Genomic DNA, 22,811 nt, shown 5'->3' with positions numbered 1-22,811 from the left:
TGTATATATATATACACATGTGAAATCATAATTATATATATTTACCATAAGAGGATAGTTAGCACTAGCAAAGCACCTATCTCTAGTAAAAAGAAAACACTTTTTAAAACACTCCAAGTTCTTCATTTATTAAATGGAGAAAACAGTCCACTTTCTTCAGAGTGTTCGATAAACCATGGTGTTGAGCAGTTCAGTTGGTCTTACAACCTGAAAAGGTGGGTGGCATCTCAGACAAACCATATCTATTATGTGTGTGTTTGTTTTTAAATTATTTTCTGGAAGACAATTCTAAATAAAAGCATAGAAATGCATTTTTTTGAGTCAGATAAAAAGAGTGTGAAGAACAAATAACAATTATTTGACATTTGTTTGACTTGTTCACTGATACATATCCTAAGCTCTCAGCAGAATACTGAAAATATAAGAAGCCCTCAACGCACATTGTTGGATAAATATGTTAAGAGTATAGAGATATTTCTCAAATATATTGAGAATTTAAATGAGTTTAAGGGTCGAATTGTTGGCTATTTTGCAAATGCTTCCACCATAATCATAAGTTAGAAGTAACTTATTTGTGCTAAAATAATCCATGTTTGAAAATCATTGGACTATGTACATTATAGTCATTTATTTAAAAGGGCTTCCTGAACACCTACTATGCTTCAAAGATTGTCCAGGTAAGGCCAGTTGTTGTACAGCTTCCAGGATGTCATTCACATTGTACGTGAAATAAGTGGCCCCTCTGGTAAGGGCAGTTCAGGTCAGAGGAGACCTGCCTAGTAACCCTGGTAATAAGCGCCAGGCTTACAGAGATGGATGGGATCCAACCTCTGTCTTCCATACCGCTAAGGGATGTAGAGTATCACAGTCAGTGCTGTGGGCTGAGGTCTGGACAGGGTGCAATGAGAGCTCAGATCCTGAGAAACACATAGCTTTTCTACCTAGGAAGATGCCAACGATAATTTGTTAGAGATGACTTAAGCACTACAACTCATCATTACCTCATTGGGTCACACCAGTAGTTCTGTTTATGCTATAGATCGTTTTCTGAAAAACTCAACGTGCTAGGTCAGCTTGTACTGTAAAGCCAGTCATCCAAGCATAATTCAGTTTACCTTGGAATATAATGTAAAACTTCCAATACTCACATCAAGATCATCCTTTGCATTGTAGTAGACAACTTCATTGCTCTATAGAAAAAAAAGAAAAGAAAAGAAGAGTGCTTTACTGATTTCAGTAAAAATGTAAAAATATACTGGATCAAGTTCTGAATACATTTTGTGCATATTTTAAATAATAAACCCCTCATGGAATTCTTTTCACAATACACTCCACAAAGATGCATAAAGATTAGCCAATATTTTGAAAAACATATTAAAATACTATATCAGTGATATTTAATAGTACATCTTGCATTGAGGATGAAGTATCTCAGTAGAGGTGTCAGAACCATTTGTCAAGAAAAAATGAAGAATTCATAAAGCAAAAAAGTTATATATACACCCACACATACCCATAAATCATGAAACTGTAGAGAATAATTCAAGAAAAAAATGTAAGAATATGGCTTAATATTTTGCTGACACCATGACTTTTAAAAAATACATATATCACATGTTGAAATGATCAAAGAAAAGCACATCTGCACAATATTGGCAGAAATTTCTTCATGAGGTTCAGAAAAGGGATCAAGAATAATTGAATTCAGATAGCAAAAGCAGGGGCGCCTGGGTGGCTCAGTCAGTTAAGCGTGGAGCTTTGGCTCAGGTCATGATCTCGTGGTTTGCAAGTTTGAGCCCCACATCAGGCTCTGGGCTTGACAGCTCAGAGCCTGGAGCCTGCTTCCAATTCTGTGTCTCCTTCTCTTTCTGCCCCTCCTCCCTCCCTCCCTCCCTCCCTCCCTCCCTCTCTCTCTCTCTCTCTCTGTCTCAAAAATAAATAATTAAAAAAAATACTTAGGCAAAGCAATGAGATTATCTAACAAACTAACACTTTGCTATTGTACCAAAGTGGTGGGTCAGCACTGACTCTTGAAGAATAAATGTATACACCCATTTCTGCCAGCCGTCAATAATGCTGAAATATGCCATAACTATAAATTATGGACATAAATTGCATCACAGAGTGAAAATGGAAAGAAAAAAAATGAACAAAATGATTGTCAAGGAATTTAAAAGTTTCATTCCTTGAGGCTTCAAGACTAGTTCTATACAATGTCAGAATACTCCATTTATACTGATTTCCTTTTCCTTTCTTCTCCTGAACTGATTGAAGATAAAAATCCATCTTCCATATGTCTTCAGTAGTAACCTGAGCACTTTGTAAAAACACATTTTTCTGTGTCTCTTTAACATTTAAAACATGGATACTCTAAAATTTTATTACAAGAAAACACAATAAGGGGTGCTTGGGTGGCTCAGTCAAACATCCCACTCTTGATTTCAGCTCACGTCATGATCTCATGGTTTTGTGAGTTCAAGCCCCACATTGGGCTGACAGCAAAAAGAGCCTGCTTCGGATTCTCTGTCTCCCTCTCTCTCTCTGTCCCTCCCCCACTCACAGTGTCTCTGTGGCCCTCAAAATAAACTTTAGGAAAAAAAAAAGAAAGAAAAACAATGCACATTTAAAAACAAAGGAAGTTAGTCAAAAATTCAATAAATTAGTGCTTCTTAAAATATATACCCCTTCACCCCACCCCATCTCCAAGATGTTCTATGGTCCTATGACGTTAGAATAAATAATAAAGTTAATTAAAGTCATCTCTTTTTGACTTCAGAGTCTCTGTATATGAATGCACATTCTAAATCTCCGAGAGTAAAACACATCTTGTTTTGTTTCTCAAATTTATTTAGAGCAAAATCTGCCTCCTTTTTTTGGTTTGAGAAATATATCAAGAGTGCCTTAGTTCTATAAAAGACATCTCTCTGGGACACCTGGGTGACTCAGTCAGTTAAGCACCTGATCCTTGGTTTCAGCTCAGGTCACGATCTCAAAGTTCATGAGTCTGAGCCCTGAGTTGGGCTCTGAGGTGGCAGTGCAGAGCCTTTTTAAGATTCTGTCTCTCTCCACCTCTCTTACCCCCAAAAAAGATTGAATACAGTTAAAAAAAAAAATAAGATCTCTCTGAAGATGAAACAAACCAAAGACTATATTAATAAATAATAGAACATATAATTCATAATAGTGAATGAAGCCATGAGTTTGAATTTATTTCATTTACAATTAACAGAACTTTAAAAATTACCCTTTAATTCTTCTAGAAAGATTTAAGTAGCTAAAGAATCTTAACATGCATAAAAGTTCTAATTTCTGAAGCATTTCTTACAGCATAAATTCTGTAACAAAGTTAAAATACAAAATCAGAATTCATCACATACACAACATAAGAGAATCTTTTGAATCCACCCAAGTCCCAGATCTAATTACGAGTTTATTGATCCTTCTTGCAAACTCTATAATTTATACTTCAGAGACAATTTTCAACCTGAAATGTGGATTCCATCCAAAGATAAAATATTGAGTAAGTTTATCTTCATTTTAGACTTTATTTCTGCCAACTCCTTACTTATATTTACAAAATTGAAATCTAGAAAACAAGTTGAAATTACATTAAATTTCAAGTGAAGAAAATCTAAGTTTATTTGAGAATTTCCAAATGTTTTTCCTTTGGTTATGATACTGTATCTTACATAAAATCTTATTACTTTTCTTTTAGAAACTCTATATTGCTTCTAAAACTTATTGAAAATGTGTATTACAAAGCTTTTTTTAAAATTTTATGTATCTGCACAAGGCTTTCTAGACTCGGAAGATATGAGATCCCCAAAAATGATTTCTTGTATTCAGTAAACTGAAAAGAAAAACCTTAGTCATAAAATAATACTGTACATACAACAACCATTCTCATTGTAACTGGGTATTTTCTAACCCTACTTTTAAAAAGGTCTTTTATACAATGTTCATTTCTTACAGGGTCAAAATATAAATGCAAAGGAGGAGCACCTGGGTGGCTCAGTTGGTTAAGCATCTGACTCTTGGTTTCAGCTAAGGTCATGAATTCACCATTCTTGGGTTCTAGCTCTGGGTCGAGCTCTGGGCTGACAGTGCAGAGCCTGCTTGGGATTGTCTCTCTCTCTCCCTCTCTTTCTGCCCCTCCCAAACTCTCTCTCTCTTTCCAAATAAATAAATAAACTTAAAAAAATAAATACATGAAAAGGAAACCAAAGTGTGACTTTTTAATAGAAAAACAACAAAACTTTAAGTACTTAATCAAATGTGTTCTTAGACATTTGTCGTGGTTTACTAAGAGAACAAGACCTTAATGGAATGTGCACCTGATTACACCCCCTGCCTTACAACAAAATTTCTTCTTCACTAACATATGTGATACAGCTTTTGGCTTAGATGCATTTCTTTTTATAAATACACTTTCCCAAATCCTAAGCTTTGAATTGATAGCAAGCATATTCCATTATTCCCTTATTTTACCTAACAGAAAAGCTCAACTGATCCACTTTAGTAAGCATAAATCTGTGTAGGGTATCAGGATTTGGGGAAACTGTAACTGCATTTAATTTTTCAACCAGCTCAACTTATGTGGCACTATGATACCAAAATAAGCGGCAAACATTCACAGAACATTTAATTTGTATAACCACACATAAATATTTTTTTCCACTCTCAGTTCTTCATGCCTTCTTAGAGAAAATTACAGTGATCTGCTTTACCGTGGCTTTTGTTTAGAGTTTCAGAATGGCTCAGGAATCGTTTTAAATATAAGCTAGAGGAAAATCCTAAGCTGGTGGAGTCATAATTCTTTTTCCTATCAGATTCATTTATAGCTATCTCTTCTGCTACGTGAAAATATATAAGATGTGTGTAGCTATGTTACACTAAATCTGGCTGAAATCAGATCAATCTTAAAGGGACTGGGATAAAAGACAATTCTTAGGAATAAAGGACAAGTCACGCTAAACCAGCCCACATTTTGTGTTCTGGTGTTCTTTGATAGGAATAAATTTTGGTTAAGGTTAACTCAGTACTAAAAGAAAATTAGGAGGCGTAATTGTATAAAAACAGTTAAAATGTTTTTATAATGAGGGGGTCAGAATTAATAAAAAGGAAGTATCAGCTGGATTCCTTCTTCCTTTAGCTGATCAATCAGCTGTCCCCTGCCTCAATCCTACTTCGACTTTGTACAGCAGATTTTTGGGGTCTCCCAACCAACAGAGGGAGCCACACCTCACTCGTTCAACAGTACTTTGGCAACCTTAACTCTGTACCGTGTTGGAGAAATGAAAGTGAAGACTGTCCATATCCTGGCCGTAGGAAGCAAATTCTGGCCCTCCTGACTCCTGTGTGGCAAGAGACTGAGGCGCTGAGACACTTCCTCTCATCTGCTATAGATGAGGAATATCTCTTAGTATCATTGAATGCCATGACCATCCAAACCAAAACTTTCGCAGGTTTCAAAATAGGAGAGTTAAGAACTTCAGATAGTTAAAACATTCCTCCTCTGTTTACAATCAGTTCAAGCATGTATGTGTGGGTGTGTGGGTGTGTTTCTGACTCATTCACCTATCCTGTCACTCAAAATTCCCTCAGTCCCTCCTCCAAAAAATGTATAGTTGTACCAGTATCTTTTAATATTGTAAAAGTATGGCATACCAGCTAATTATCACAGGCACAGAATGCAAAATTGGGTCATCTGGTTTCTCCATTATCCTTCTGGCTAGATGTTTTCATGCACACTATTAACATCATCTTGGAAGATATTTGCATTCAAATACAAAGATTCTTAGTGGATTTTAGGGTATTACATGCAGTGTGATAAGATAAAGCCAGCAACAGCCTCAAACTAGATTCACAGATTAGCTAAACCTTTAGAGAGCTATTTTCCATCATTTAAGCACCACCAGATGACAAGCACAAATTGTTTTGTTTCTGATTTTTAACCAAGTAGTTTAGTTATTTATTATCTCCTTGAAACAAATTTACCCAAATGTTCCATGCTAATATACTGCTGCTGCTTACTGAAATTGAAAACATCCCCTAGCAAGTTGAGAGATAAATTACTTCAGTATCCCTTTGTCTACTGGGAGTCAAAATTAAATCTGGACAAAATAGACTATTCCATCTTCAACGTGTATATTGCAAGTGACAGTCCCTTGCATGCCACTTTCCTATAAAAGTTGGCCTCTGATGAATAGAATGAATTTATGTTAAAAATCGGAAGCATAAATACAAAGCTTCCACGTGGAAGATGGTGCCAGCGAAAAGATTTAAATATTGGAACTGAAAATTGAGATTTTATAGCCAACATCTGAAATATATGACACATTGAAAATTCAAATAGAGATTAACTTCGTGTCCTATTTACCAATTCTCTTTTCTTGGCTGTACACTTGACTCTGCACTTGATCCACAGCCTGACATATTCTGAGCAACCATACTGTCTGCTAAAGTTGCTTCTCAAGAAAATCGCAGTCTTAGTATTTATCACTCTTCAGTTCCAAAACTGAAGTCAATCAGATGACTATTAAGGATACTCTTGTTATAAATGAATTGTGTTAATGGTTCCTGCCCACCAAGATCCATACTGTTTAGCCCAAATCAGTTATAATTTATGTTTCTGATCAATATATCTTTATCACAATCTGACCTGGTAAACACATGCCACTGCCGTTGACTGTGCTCAAGTCAACCATGGTACGTGGGATGTGATAATCTGCACTGTGGCACTGTGTGAATAAAAGAACTTAGGAACCTATGTGTGTATGTATGATGGCGTGTGCATGCATGTGTGCGTGTGTTGGGGGTGAATGTGAGCAAATATTTCCAACAAGAGTTGAAAGTGGTTAAAGCCGTGTATTAAAGACAGTGGTTTTTGTGAAAAAAAAAAAAAGTATTTGTGTGTCATTATATTTGTTTGAGGTTGAACATGTAAGCATGCTGTTGATGAAAATAAAAAGGAAAAATAAAGACGGAGATCAGAGTCACATCAGGAGATTGGTGGTAACAGCTCACTGGACTGAAGACATGTGATAAACCCACATTCACATCATATGACAAGAGATAATAAAAAGGACCTTACGCCTTCATCCTCACACACTCCTGACTGGAGAAATGTCAACTTTGAATTAAACCAAAAGTTTATGCATCTATCCTAACAGCCACACTGTGGCATCTTGCTGGAGAAAATTACATGAACAGCCCTCACATAGAGTAAGTCAGTGGTTCTCATGTTTTAACAACTAGTAAACATGAGGATCTGCTTTGTTTCTTTGTTTGTTTCCGACTTAGAAACCCTACTGTCTTTGGAAAACGGTTTCTTCCAACCACGTGATTCAGTTGGCTAGCAAATTACACTACACTACTTCTCTGACCACAGAAACTAACAGGTGCCTAAATCTATCCAATGATATTATCTCATTTCCCTACTCCCTTCTTAGGAAGATTTCAGGAGTAGCTATGGTTGCAAAAACTGAAAGGTTTAACGAACCGTGGTGTGACAGAGGCTACTTCTACTAGCTCTCAATTACGGAATTTATTTATTTTTTTCTTATGCCAGTTAGAATGTGTTTCTGAATCTTACAACTGATAGTACTGATACAAACATCACACTCCCTACAGTGTTTTTCTTTTTCCTTTTTTCATCCTAATTTCCTGTCACTAACAGTCAATACTATTTGCCAGAACGTCAATTTATTTTAGTGGCATTATGGGAACATAACTGTTCTAGGCCTAATTCCACTCTCTGTGTCCCAGATGCCAACTCCTCCTGCATCCATGAAGACCCATTCCTTCCTCATCCCTTTCCCTTTCTGTGTGTCCATTTTCTCTTTATTCACATTCAGATGGTTTGCAAAAAAGATGTGTGGTATAAAAACTCAGATGTATTCTGGCATAAAGCTTCTTCTCTTTTCTAAAATTTAAAATTCTAGCAATTCTAGCAGAAGAAAAAAATCAAAGAGGCCAAAAAAAATCACAATTTTCTTAGCTCACATATAAAAAAAATTTTGTATTTTTCTAATAGTTCTGATACACTAAAGGTAAAAAAAAATCTGTTATTGCCAACTTAATATTTTATTAGTATATTAGCAAGTAGCTAAACTTTTTAAGATGATTTCTATCAATTTCTTTACATCAGCTTCTCATCAGCCTTTAGAAATTAGTTGCATTAGTGGCTCAGCCGGTTAAGTGTCTGACTCCTGATGTTGGATGTATCTCATGTTTCACGAGCCTGTGCCAGGCTCCATGACATCAGCCCCACATCAGGTTCCGCGCTGATAGCTGGATTCTCTCAGTCTCTCTTTGCCCCTACCCTGCTCACGAGTGCGCTCTCTCGCTCTCTCTCTCAAAACAAATAAACTTTAAAAAATTAGTGGCATAATAAAAAATGAAATAACTATACAAATATTTATTATATGTTTGAATATAACACCTTCTATTAAAGAAGACTGATATTGCTAAGATGGTTTCAAAGATTATCATAGAAAACTACCAATCATCTATTCTTTCTCTGACTCTCAGCATTCATTCATAAGAAGAAATACATACTGAGATTTATACGCATGCCTAGCCTAAGGCTAGAAATCTAAATACATGTGCTTTTTTGAGACTGGTTGTGAAAAATAAACTAGTAAAGGGACGCCTGGTTGGCCCAGTTGGTTAAATGCTGACTCTTGGTTTCAGTTCAGGTTATGATTTCATGGTTCGGAGGTTGGAGCCCCGCATCAGGCTTTGTGCCATCAACCTTGGGATTCTCTCTCTTCTCTTTTCGCCTCTCCCCAGCTCACATTTTCTATCTCAAAATAAATAAACTTAAAAAAAATAAAGTAGTAAGGTATTATCTATCTCAATTTGCGTATTTGAAAGCTAAGAGGAACAGCAGTTGAATTGAATCTAAAACAGGTGTTCTTAACGCCCAGTCAAGTATTAACCCCTCTCATGTACTGTTATCATGAATATATAATAATCAACTTTTATAGACATCGAATTCCATAGATACCCTATGAAGTTCATCTAATAATAAAAAGAGTATCCGATAATCTTTGAGACACATTCATTTGTCTTGTCTCTTCTTTTAATGTTGCCTTACAATCTGTTTTAAAATATGAATTTAATTTTTTTTAAGTTTATTTATTTGGTGGGGGGGCATGAATGGGGCAGGAGCAGAGAAAGAGGGAGAGAGAGAATCTCAAGCAGGCTTCATACTGTCAGCACAGAGCCCAATGCTGAGCTCGAACCCATGAACTGTGAGATCATGACCTGAGCTCAAGCCAAGAGTCAGACATTTAACCAACTGAGCCACACAGGTGCCCCTAAAATGTGAATTTAATTTAATACTAATTTCTTTAACCTAATTGAAGAAGAAAGACCTGGAAAATAACTTTGGCCTTTTAAACTTACTGCTGCTACTTTTCACAAACACATTTTACATGTATTCATTGGGTAATTGCTATTATGTATTTGTAATATTATAGTTGTGGGTTTTTTTTAAGTTGTCATTATGTTGCTAGCAAACTGAAGTATTCCTTAATAACTGCCCCAGCACATTAACCAATCAATGAGTCAAAGTCATCTAAGACGAGTCTTTACAACAAAAGATACTAGACCCAGGTGTCCTCACTATGTTTAATTACTTAACTACAAAGATGCTCAAATACTCCAACCCCAAGCCACGCTATGAGGCTAGTGACAAAATTGGAAATATCATCCTACATGAGAAAAAAATATATATAATATTCACCGAAGGAAATGTTCACCAGTTCTACATAAAAGAAATCAAAAACTAAGTTGAAAAAAAGGAGGGATAAAATTGTTTTGATTGAGTAGAAACAGCATCCTATTATGTGCCTACTCAGTGCTTACACAAGGACTGCAATGTTGTATGAACTACTATTGAATGGGCAGATAAATGAATAAATGAGTAACATAAGCCTAGAACGAACTCCTAGAAATTCTAGACTAAAAATAACAGCAAAATACACACAAACACACACGTGTGCACCCATACTTCGCATCAGGGTAGAGAAAAAGTACATAGCTCTAAAAAAGTTTGAAGTAAACTATAAACCACTTTCACTCTACAGGAAATCAAAGAGGAATTCCAATTGGACTGTGATTTTAGAGTTTCTTGGTTGTTGAACTTCAAAGATCAATTCCTATTAAACAGTAAGAGCTGTAGCAGTATATTTCTTCATTTGATAAACTTTACTAAGAATCTGCCTGTAAGGTGTTTTTAGTGCTCCAAATGATATTGACAAATATATTATTTAAACTGTAGAAGAAAAGCAAAAGTAGAATATCTGAAGATAAATATATTATTTTCTTCAGCTACCAAATCTCCCAGGAAATTCAGCCTAGAATTGTACAAACACATCCATGATGCTGAGGAACTTTTTTTAATCTCCTTTAATCTATAACTCTAATGTAGCTTTGGGTATAATCATCTAAAACATTAAAATTTAATCCACTAACATATTTTATTTTCTATGTTTCTTCCTATTGACTTTGACAGCCCACAGATTTTCTTGACTCATGATCAAAGTTAACAGTTCTTCGTCATAACAGTATATGATGTCCTAGTAATAGAGTCGTGTTAATTTTATCCAATTGTAATACTAGCACTGCCTTTTCAAATTAATCATTATAAACTTCAGAAAATTATCATACTAACACAAAATATAAAGACTCACACTAGGGCCAATGAATTAGTGAGTATAAAATAATCTGGCAAAAATCAGAGCTTCAAAGAATATTAAGCTGGTAAATTAAATCAATTTACCTTTCATTGGACTTAAGGGGCTATAATAGTATAAGAAAGAAGAAGAAGAGATTTTTATATGTGTCCATTATGTGAATGGCATTTACGTGTATTACATCATTAAATGCTAGAAAATTCTCTGAATATATGATAGATATGATCTTCTCGAAAATAATAAATTGATAAAAAAGTTAATCAACCTTATATCATGGTAGTTTGCTTGTTGATTTCCTTTCCCCTCCTCCTCTCCATCCCAACCCCCCCTATTGAGACAATTGGTTTCCCTCATAAGTTGACAATTTGGGCTAATACATCATTGTTCACCCTGGATATTTTATTAGGTTTAAGTTCTATCTGGCAATAGTCTTAAAAGCCCACCTTATTAAAGCAGAGAGATTTATACATTTTAAAAAAACAGATAACTCTATATACAACAACAAAACTAGAAATTCTAAACAATAAGCTAGAGTTACAACTTAGCATATGGAATAAGGGATGTTCCTTCCCATGAGGAAATAGTTGCTGAGATTTTCTTGAGTGCGGGTGGAAGAGCAAAGGGAGAGCTAAGAGTAAAGTACGTGTGGTCTGGCTCCTCTTACAGGTAGAAAACACAGCGAGAAAGAAAAGGTGTTTGGGAGAAATTCTAGAGCAGAGGGGAAAATGCCACCTTTCCTATTCAGGATTTTGGAATAAAGCCTTTTCATACCTTGTGGATGCTCATGAACCTTTTTATGTTGTGGAAAACTTTTCTAACGTTCCCACTTCAAATCAAAGTTTAGGTACCTCTCATAATAGGACCTGATATTTTCCTCCTCTATATATCAGAGAACAACATTAGGTAAGTACCTCACTGGTTTGTTGTGTGGAATTAATGATGCAAAGATCAGCTAAACCCCCTTCCTCAATCCTTGTACTTAACACACTATATTGTGTTCACTCATCTGAGCCCTGTAAGGCGAGAGACAGTATCTTGATCATCTTTGTCCTCAATGTCTCGTTGGAGGTCCATCAAAAGTTACGTTACAGGGACTACTGAACAAACCTGCCTTCCTCACAGAGCTGTTGAGTTACCAGCTTAATCGCTTTATCCTCTACAGACAAGGTCTTTGAGAACAAGTTGCTACCACTAACTCTAGTTTGGTTCCCCAGAAGCAGATACTTGCTTAAGATTTAAGCACAGATCATCCATGTGAGAGGTGATCCCAGGACACACTAATGGGAGAGTGGAGAAAGGAGACATGGAAACAAATGAATTCAATAGGAGGTGTGTTAAAGAGCAGGTAGGCAAGCACGGCTCACTTCTTCTCAGAACTGCTGATTCTCAAGGGTAGTATTCACCCACACCAATGGTCACTGCTTGAAGCCTTTCATTTCTGCAAATTTCTGTTCCCACTGAGGGGGTGGGGGGGGCAAGCAAAGATTTGCAGATGCTTGAGTAGAAAACTATAGGAGTGTGTATGTGGGCTGAGGAGATGTGGGCAGGGAATCAACATCTTATCATAGGCACATGAAGAGTATCGTTGAATTATTTACTGAGCCCTTGGCTAAATCAAAACATGGCTTTAAGCACTGACTAGTTAGCAGTGTGACTTCTTGGGCTTTGGTTCCTCAACTACAAAATGATGAGTCAGTTGATAAATACGGTCTCTATAATCATTCCACCTATATATTTTGATGTTTCCTCTAAGTGTTTTGCTTTAGATCACCCAAGAAGACACAGTAGCCGTGTTCATCTATTTCTTTCGGAGAGTCTTTGATTACTTTCTCTTCTCATGTGAACACTCAACAGATCTAAAGAGATATCTTTCAATTCTGAAAAACAAAGGCAAAGCTTATTCTTTTTTATTCACTTGCCATTCCTCTGACATATTTCTGTAAAAATATGTACAAGCGTAAGAAGAAGTTCTACATCATCATTTTTCTTTATATCTGAAAAGATCAGGTCAAAATACATTCATTTATCCCTGAAAAATAGAAACTGTTTTTCTGAGGATGAACATGTTGAAATGGAACTATCCACAAAATGGCTTAAATGAACCCCTTTAAGACGTAATATGAAAAAAATCAACCCTATTAATCCTACCAGATAACAATCTGGCAATCTCTTCATTATTGTATGAATTAGCTGTCCTAATCATGTAGGACAATCAGGTAGATCAACCGCTGCTACCTTTCATTCATGTAACAACATACCATTCATTTGTATTTAACCAAAGGAGAAATCAGTTTTTTCTAGGGGACAGATTACTGTTTCATGCTGTACTACGGCTCTGTGAAAATAGTTTTGCTAACACTACAATGGAAAGAAGGCTGATGCAGAAGACATAAATATAATAATTTCTGGCATTTTAGAAGCCCTCCATTCCATCTGAATAATACATAATTGCTTTGGAAACAAATTCCTAGTAGCCTATACTTCATTAGCCTAGTTTTAGTAACTGTATTTAATTAAGTTGTATTTCAAAGAGCTTTTTTAAATTCTAACTGTTCACTCAGATATAACTTGCCTCTAATTAAAACATGCATAATTGTTAAGTGTTAATGTATGAAAGCCAGAATCCAAAAGATTCTCAAGGAATCCATAAGACTCTCAAAACACTCCTTGTAACGTTGTATACTGCATTTCATCTGCTGTCCCGAATTTTTAAAAAAGAGAAACAGAGTAAGAAAATTCTGTGGACCAAGCTTTAGTCCTAAGGCAAACTGTTAAACATTATTTGTTTTAATTTTTATAATGTGTAAGTTTTAAAGAAAATATAACCTTTGTTCTTAAGAGTATTAAAGAATTTTTTCAAAATATTATAGACAGAGTTGTACCAAGCAGCGGCAACATGATGTAATACAAAAGACAATTTTAAAAAAATCTGAATTCTATTCCTTGGTTCAATTATTAGTTTCTTGTGGCAAACAAATTAATCTATCCAAAGTTGTTTGTGTTCTAATTTATCAACTGGGCAAAAAAATTCAAAGGGTTGCAGTGATAACTTAATGTTATAATTTAACTGAAAGAATTTTGCAAATTTTGAATACAGATATATAAAATTAATATTATTTTCTAGTATTCAAATTACATTTAGATGGTTTTATACAATTGTAACCAAGGCCATGATTTAAGTATCCAGAAAATATTTGTTTCGGTGATACAATTTTACAAAAAGAACAGAATAAGAGAAAGTTGAAATATCAAATGAAATTTTCCAAAAATTAAAATAAAAGCCATTTACCTTGCCTAAGTGTAAGTAATGGCATACACATAGTTTTAAACAGGAAATTGAGGACAAAGGAAGATTGATCAGCTAAAGAACTTGCCTAAATGAAGTTATTTCAATCACCAGAGGCTGGTGTCACTTCAGTGGAAAGCAAAAATCCTGCAGAGAAGTCAAACCAATTATGGAGTTGTCTACATTTTAAACTACGCTTCCAGATGTGTTAATGAACAAAGGAACACATCAACATACTCGTCTTTTGATCATGTTGACTTATTTCCTAGTGCATAAGAAAATCAGTATGAAAATATTCTACATTTAAAGAATCAAGAAATTTCAAAGTCAATATCCAGGTGAGAAGTGGGAAGAGAGGGTATTAGCAGCCAATTAACCTTCACAGACACAATTTCCTCTCTACAAAATTGGAAGGCTGTGTTTTTTCCTCCCATCTGTGGTATACTTTGGCCACTAACATGGGTTATTTGTTGAGTAAAAATTAAGCGGCTCTAGACACACCCAAGAAAAATGAGTAAATTAAAAGGAGAGCTAGTGAAATTGTCATTTCTATTTTACATGTTAAAGGTAAAATTTTCAAACTATATGCAACACAGTACATGAGAAACCTAAAAATGATCAAAGCTAATAAATAGTAATATACATAACGTCCTTTCCATTCAGCAAGTTATACAAAAATCACAATAATGCAACTGACCTAGTATTGTTTGCAAATCACTTAAGACTGCTCAGAAAAAGAAATCATATCTTAATAAATATAGAAAGTTGAGGCAAGTTTGAGCTAAGAATTTTTATTATGAGCTTTAGAAAATGTTAGTATTTATAGCACCACAAGATAAAATAGAGGACACCAAATTAAATATGAATTTTGAATAGTGAATTTTTCTCAGTAAAAAGTATGTTTCCAACGTATACAAAAGACATATTTGTTGTTTATCTGAAACTCAAATGTAATTGAGTATGTTATGTCCTAAATCTAGTAACCCTAATTTGTAAGATACTATCATATCAATGAAATATATTTTATATTATTTCCACTGTATTGTATTTCCAACAATTTTAAAATTCACTAGTGTTGCAGGTATAATTTGGAAGGGAGGAAGATACTGTACCATTGAACACTAGCTTTGAAATTAATCTGAAACAATGATCTCAAAGGACTGACATAAAAATTACAAACTGCTCTAGCCTTTAGGCCTCCTAGAAAGGCCATGGAGTATTTGTTTTGCAAAGCTGGAATAAATCTTTAGTCAAATGCATTGTATGCTTCAATGGTATTTCTAATTTTGCATATAGAATTATCTTGCATTGTTCATTTAATTATCATTTTGAAATATGTGAGGGTATCATCAAAATGATTGCATCTATAATCTAGCAGTGTGTTATTTACCGATTGTTTGAGGAAAGTCACAAAAGAGAAAACTGGCTGTCGTACCTCCCATCCGGCAGATCACCTACGTTGATAGCCATGACCTGAACAGTCAGGTAGTTACACACTTCAATTCAAACCTTACATTATGTGATTCTTCTAACTCCACAACTAGGTTAAAAGGTACAACCTTCCCAGACAGAGGTCATTCCTGATGTCAAAGGCACACAAAATGCTGACACCTTGCTAAAACCCACAAATTAAGAATTTTAAGTGACATTTAAGTAAGGTTGTTCCTGTTGCCACCAGTTGTTTTGTTGAGATGATTAAAAGTCTAGCTTCCTCAGGAACTCATGAAAAGGACGCAAGACTATCTGCAATAAAAACTATAGACACAATTTCTAAACTAAAGGCAAACTGGTCATGTATAAACAAAACAAAGTAGACTGAAAAAATCAGTGATAAATTACATATAATTAAAAAATATGTATTTTCAAGATTTTATTTCCCTAAAAGTTAGTTTAGTCATTGTAGACTTAATCTCCAATTTCCCTAAGTATAAAATAATAGCTCAATCACACAACTGAAGCTTGATCATTTCACTATTTTTCTCCAAACTTAATTTAAATGACTCTTGGATCCATAGTAGCATCTAAAAATGTCAAATTATGCAAAAGGACATAATAGACCATCAGCTCTCTACATATATAATACAAATTTATTTGTGATAAAATACCACTTTCACAAATTCGGATGCCTTAAAAATTGTAACAACAGTTTTATTGATGTCTGTATGACCACTTATTGATATTTAATTGACTAGTCATTGACTCATACCTGGATTGGGTGTACGGATATCAAGAAAGTTATATATGAATTGCTCTGATGGAGATTTTTCTAAATTCCTCTCTCCAGCCACCAATGTCCTTTAAGCATTATTGTTCTAAGGTATATGATTCCATTCTTAGAGCAAACTACAAAACACCTATTCAACAGGCTAGTTAAAATAAATATTGCAGCAACAATAGTTTTCTAAAAGTCAGAAGGAGGAGGGGCGCCAAATAGTCTCCCCACCATCTCTGTCTCCATACACCTGTATACAAAGTAAGTATTATACGCTTATATACAAAGACAATAGAAAACAATCTAATATCGTTCTTTAAGTTGTTTTTAATCCTTACCCGCACAAAACTTCAAGTAAAACATTTTAAGTAACGTATGAGCTTTGTACATGCACACAGGAAAAAGAGGACCTAAGATTACCAGCACTCCTTTTTCTTCCCAGAGAGAATACAGCACATGAAACATATATGCATGCTCTCATGAATACTGAAAAAGGCTTGCACTGAACTTGATGAGGTAAAGAATAGGATTCAAAAAATAAACGCTGGTTGATCTTTGTAGAGCTGTGTTTGTAAAACAAGGTATAAACAACAATAATGATAACACTGTCCATTTATTAATAATTTAGCATACAAAACTATACTATCTCATGTAATACTCTCAATTATCAAGATGTATATTATTATAATCTACAGGTAAGGAAACAGAGGTTCAGGAAGAAAAGCCAATTTCTCAAAGTTTCTGAGTAGCAAAATGCAATTTGAATCTAGATCTATCTAACTTGAAAGCTCGTATAATTTCCTTTAGAGTGAATGTCCTCTTTTCATTTAATAATATCAGACTAGTATACTATGTATTTGTAAATATATTAAATTTAACGATAAACAACACAAGCATCCTTAGCATCGGAATACTAAGTCTTAAATCTCTCAATTTCTAAATAACAATATTCCCTCCTGGTTGGCTTCTAAAATGCTATTTTCTGCCATTAGTGAAAGAAAATCAGCTCATTGAAGCTAAAACTTTCTCTGAATTGATCTCTGTGCTTCTTTAAATCTCCCTGTTTATTGCCAACAAGCCCAAGTGTAATGCAATTGACATAAAAGGAACAATGACAATCACAGGGTGTAAGGGTACATAAGGAAGACAAGGTTTCATCAGCTGAGAAAAGGGTGTCAGAAAATACTGTTTTGCTACAGTATATTTCCCTAGAGGGCAGCCAAAATAGCTCAAGGATGAAGGAAACACAGTCAAGTGTGTTGGCAAAATACTATCATCTTTGGATAGGAATATATTGAGCATGGCATATTTGCTTAGATAATGTCAAAATTCATGTATTAGTAATAGTTTATTTACCATCTCATCTAATGCTTTGAACATTCAACTTACTAAAAAACAAAAACAAAAAAAAAACAAAAAAATAAAACAAAACCGTTTGTAATGTGAATAAAACAGGCACAGAGGCTTTACAAAAAACCAGGTTTAGAACTACAAATGAATTTTTAAATCTTTAAAGACTTGGTGTTAATATGTAGGATTTAATATATAAGGGGCAACTGGGTGGCTCAATAGATTAAGCATCTGTCTTCGGCTCAGGTCATCATCTCTCGGTTCACAAGTTCGAGCCCTGCATTGGACTCTGTGCTGACGGCTCGGAGCCTGGAGCCTGCTTCAGATCCTCTGTCTCCCTGTCTCTCTGTCCCTTCCCCACCCCATGCTCTCTGTCTCTCAAAACTGAATAAACGTTTAAAAATTTTAAAAATAATAAAATAAAATATTAAACACACACCAAAATGTAATTGCAAAATATGTAATGGAGTGACTTAAAAAAAATAAATTTACACAAAAAATGTTGCCGCACTATGCAGTCAACTTAATTGTCCACACTTCTGCTATAACTCAATAAACCTTGCTTTTAAATGTGGTGACAGCACAGATAATGCCTATTTAATTACCTGTTTTGTGGACTTCTTTTGCTTTCTATGTACTTTTGGTATCAGGTACCCGTTGTAACCAAACTGCTCTGCACAAACAAACCTGCAGGAAGCTTGGGAGCAGTTAAAGTTAAACTCCTGACATACATCAGTTTCTCAAAGGGAGAAGCTGGAAAATCCATCCGCAAGCAACTCAGAAATCAGCTCTGATTTTTCTATGTAATCCACCTACACTCTATAATCCCACATAATATATTGCTACCCTACTTTTAAAAGAATTATATCTCTCCTCTTACATTAACTGCACCTCTTTAAAAGTATATAAATAATTGAGAAAGAACTATAATTTTAGTATAATAGTAAATAAACTCTCATTTTCTCCCCCAAAAAGGAGCTGCTCATATGCACAATCTCAAGTAACAAGTTCATATATAAAATCTCCATAAGCAAAATTATTAATCACTATTAATCATTTACATCTACTTTTTTTTTTTTTTTTTTTGAAGTGGGCTAGAAGGGGAATAGAAATGGTAAGCCAAGTAGATTTCTCTTTTTCACAAAAATATGCTTGGACTTTCTTCCTGAAAGGTTTTTGTAAAATTCTATAACCTACCATGAAAATTTCTTAAATTTTATAGTTTCCACAATACCAAGTTGACTAGCATTAATGTGATTATATCGACTACCTTTCAAACCATGCAATAGATGTTTGATACCCTTTGAAATCAAAGTGTTTTGATGAATTTAATTTGCTCAACAGTAACCTTGAATTTTACATCACCTGAAGAACTTTAAAGCGGTTGGAAGATAGAGCTTTCTTGGCACTCTCAGGCAGAGCTATGAATTATGGTACAACCGCCCGTCTTCGTTCTAAAGTCACAAAGCTTTCAACGTAGCCAAGCAGGGCTTTTATAGTTAGACCTTGGGTTTTCTCGTCATTGATGTTTCTTTCTGAGAGTCACAAAGCATGAATCAAGACAGTTTATAATCTTCAATGAAATACCCTTGACATTTGAGAGTACTAAGAAAAGGAACAATAGCAAGTAGGTCAAACAAAGCCCCCATGCCAGAGAACCGGATGTTCTAAAGTTCCACAACATTCTGTTGGTGTTTGTTCCACATACATTCAGATAAGAAAATAGAGAGTCTGATAAAAATGGCATTCAATGTGACCATCCATTTTTGGATTAAAATTATTCATGTTTTCTTCCATTGTCACTTGCAGCCACAAACTAATAACTAATTATGCATCAGAATATAGAATTAAAAGCTTGCAAGAAAAAAAGAAAACTCTCATATGAAAATCTAAGTTATCAGATCAAAAAGATGATTTCAAAGGGGCACCTGGGTGGTTCAGTCGGTGAAGGATCCGACAATTGATTTTGGCTCAAGTCATGATCTCACTGTTCATGGGATGGAGTCCCAAACGTCAGGCTCTGCAATGACAGCATGGAGCCTGCTTATGATTCTCTCTGTCCCTCCCCGCTTATCTACCTCTCTCTCTCTCTCTCTCTCTCTCTCTCTCTCTCTCTCAATAAATAAGTAAACATTAAAAACAAAAGACAATTTCATGAACCAGAATTTCAGGGAAAGTTGATGTATAAGACAAACGTGCCAGTTCTCACCACTCCTATTTAACATAGTACCAGAACTCCTAACTAGGGCCATCAGGTGAGAAAAAGAAATGAAAGGTATCACAATTAGAAAGGAAAAAGTAAAACTCTCTATTTGTAGACAACATGATTTTATGTATAGAAAATTCTAACCACTCAACCAAAACATTGCTAGATTTAGTCAACGAATTCAATAAAATTGCAGGATGAAAATTAACATACAAGAATCATTAGCTTTCCTATGCACCAAAAACAAAATTTCTGAAAAAGAAATATATTGACTCCACTTACAACAATATCAAAACAATAAAACATTTACGAATAAACTGAATTACGGAGGTGAAAGATCTCTATGCTGAAAACTACAAGACATTGATGAAAAATCAAAGACATAAGTAATGGTAAGGTATCTTGTGTTCATGAATTGCAAAATTAATGTTGTTAAAACAGCAATACTACTGAAAGCCATTTACAGATTCAATGTAATCCATCAAGATTCCAACTGCATTTTTTACAGAAGTTGAAAAAACATTCCTAAAATTTACATGGAACCACAAAAGACCCCAGATAACCAACAAAATTCTGAGAAAGAAGAAGGCAGATGGCATCACAATTTCTGATTTCAAGCTACCCAATAGTAAAGCTAGACCCATCAAAACAGCATGGTACTGGCATAAAAAAAAAAAAAAAAACAAAAAACAGACCAAGAGAACAAAATGAGAAATAAAAATTCAGAAATAAACCCAAGCATATATGGTCAACTCATATGTGACCAGGGAGCCAAGACACTCGATGGAGAAAAGACAGTCTCTTCAATAAATGCTGCTGACATAATTGGATAGTCACATGTAAAAGAATGAAACTGGACCTTTATCTTACAAAAAGTAACTTGAAATAGACTAAAAACTTAACGTAACACCCAAAATCATGAAACTCCTTGAAGAATGCACAGGAACAAACTTCCTTGGCATGGGTCAACTGGTACTACAGCGAACTAAAAATTTCTTGCATGGTGAAAGAAAACAAAACCAAAACAAACAAAAAGACCAACAAAGTGAAAAGACAACCTAAGGAATGAGAACAAAAATATTTGCAAATCATCTATCTGATAAGGGGTTAATATCCAAAATATATAAAGAATTCATAGAAGTCAATAGCAAAACAACAATGAAACATACACACACACAGACACACACACACACAGAACCAAATTTAAAAATGGGCAAAGGATCTGATCTCCAAATATGATATATGAAAGGTCAACAGGAAAATGAAAAGATACTCAACATCACTAATCATTAGGAAAATGCAAATTAAAACCACAGCAAGGTATCACCTCATGTCTGTTGGAATAGCCATCACTGAAAAGACCAAACAAACAAACAAACAAACACTGAATGAGTATGGAGAAAAGGGAACCTTTGTGCACCGTTGGTAGGATTAAAAGTTGGTACAGCCAGTGTGGAGAACATTATGAAGGATCCTCAAAAAATTAAAAATAGAACTATTACACAATCCAGCAATTACACTTCTGGAAATATATCCAAAGGAAATGAAAACACTAATTCAAAAAGGTATCTGTACCCCCATGTTCACAGCAGCATTATGTACAGTACCCAACGCATGGATACAACATCAGTGTTTGTCCATGGATAAATGGATAAAGAAGCTGTGGCATATATGTTTCAATGGAATATTATTCGGCCATAAAAATGAGGAAATTCTACCATTTGTGACAACATGGATGGACCCTGAAGGCATAATGCCAAGTGAAGTAAGTCAGAGAAAGACAAATTCTGTATGATCTCACTTATATATGGAAACTTCTAAAAACAGAAACAAAAAACTAATGAAAAGGAGATTACTTGCCATGTTACTAGAGACAGGGGGTGAGGGAAAGGGGAATTGGAGGAAGATGGTCAAAAGCTGACTACTTCCAGTTATAAGACAAATAAGCAGAAGGAACGTAATGTACAACATGAGGACGATAGCTAACACAGCTGTAAGGTACAGAAGAAAACTGTTAGGAGTAAACCCTAACGCTTGTCATCACTCGGAAATTTTTTTCCTTTATTATTATATCTTCTTTTACTGTAATTACATGAGAAGACAGATGTCAGCTGAACCTACTGTAGCAATCATTTCACAATATATGTAAATTACCATGCTGTATGTGTTAAACTTATACAATGATGCATGTCAATTATTTGTCAATGAAAATGGGAGAACAAAAATTTCAAATAAAACCCTATAAAAGCTAGAGAAATATCTGGGGAGCCTAAGGATTAACATCTATGCTATTAAAATAACAGAGACATTGATATTTTCTGTCAGATGGTTTCATTTTCCTTTTAGCCAAAGAAATAGGCTATAGTCATCTTGAATATATCATTTGGTCATTTTTACTCAGCATAAGGATTATGAAAAAAGAATTTAGTAGTTGAACCATCAAACACACATTTTAGATTTATTATAACTTGGATTCTATAATTTGTTCTCTCTCGAGTGTAACTAATACTCTTTATTTATAAAACCAGAAACGCTCAGAACATGAAAACATAAAACACTTAAGATTTTCAAATAAAAGTCTGAAAATGTAAAATTGATTAGATTTTACCGTTTGTGAGCTGTAAGACAATGGGATTCCAACACTGATACAAATACAAACAGCACAGAAATGCTTTCAGGATATTTTAATGGTTTAAAATAGCTATGCTAAAATATACATGTGTGGGTTTCTACTCAAAGCAAGAATATAATTTATCAAAATCAGTATTTTGATTCTGTACTGTGCTTGTATTTTTTAACATTTCACAGTTGTTGTTTTTTTTTGGAAATCTTTAAAAATATGTTTCAAAGGGGAAACAGCACATCTGTAAGCAAAATCTATCTCAATGAATGTAATGATTATATATATGTTTTTGCTGATGGCAGGTTGTTGTATACTTTGCAGATTCTACCTGGAAGCAAGCAGGAGGAACATAAGAACCTGGGGGGGGGGGGGGACTAAATTTGATTGCGAATAAAATTTCAGGTATACTTGTTTAGGCAACATTGAATGTC

The 22,811-nt window shown here is 34.6% G+C and overlaps 1 protein-coding gene across 8 annotated transcripts in view; it reads right to left on the bottom strand.

Moving 5' to 3' along the window:
* CACNA2D1 (calcium voltage-gated channel auxiliary subunit alpha2delta 1) overlaps nt 1–22,811 on the bottom strand; it is a 487,283-nt gene that overhangs the window by 188,581 nt on the left and 275,891 nt on the right. For all 8 annotated transcript variants that reach the window (XM_027071753.2, XM_027071754.2, XM_053218537.1 and 5 more), the window contains exon 5: nt 1,149–1,190. In XM_027071753.2, coding sequence (XP_026927554.1) covers nt 1,149–1,190 — 42 coding nt within the window. The remainder of the gene's footprint in view (nt 1–1,148; nt 1,191–22,811) is intronic.

Source organism: Acinonyx jubatus, chromosome A2 (genome assembly GCF_027475565.1).
Source record: "Acinonyx jubatus isolate Ajub_Pintada_27869175 chromosome A2, VMU_Ajub_asm_v1.0, whole genome shotgun sequence".
NCBI lineage: Eukaryota > Metazoa > Chordata > Mammalia > Carnivora > Felidae > Acinonyx > Acinonyx jubatus.
This window is presented reverse-complemented; position numbering and strand designations above follow the sequence as displayed.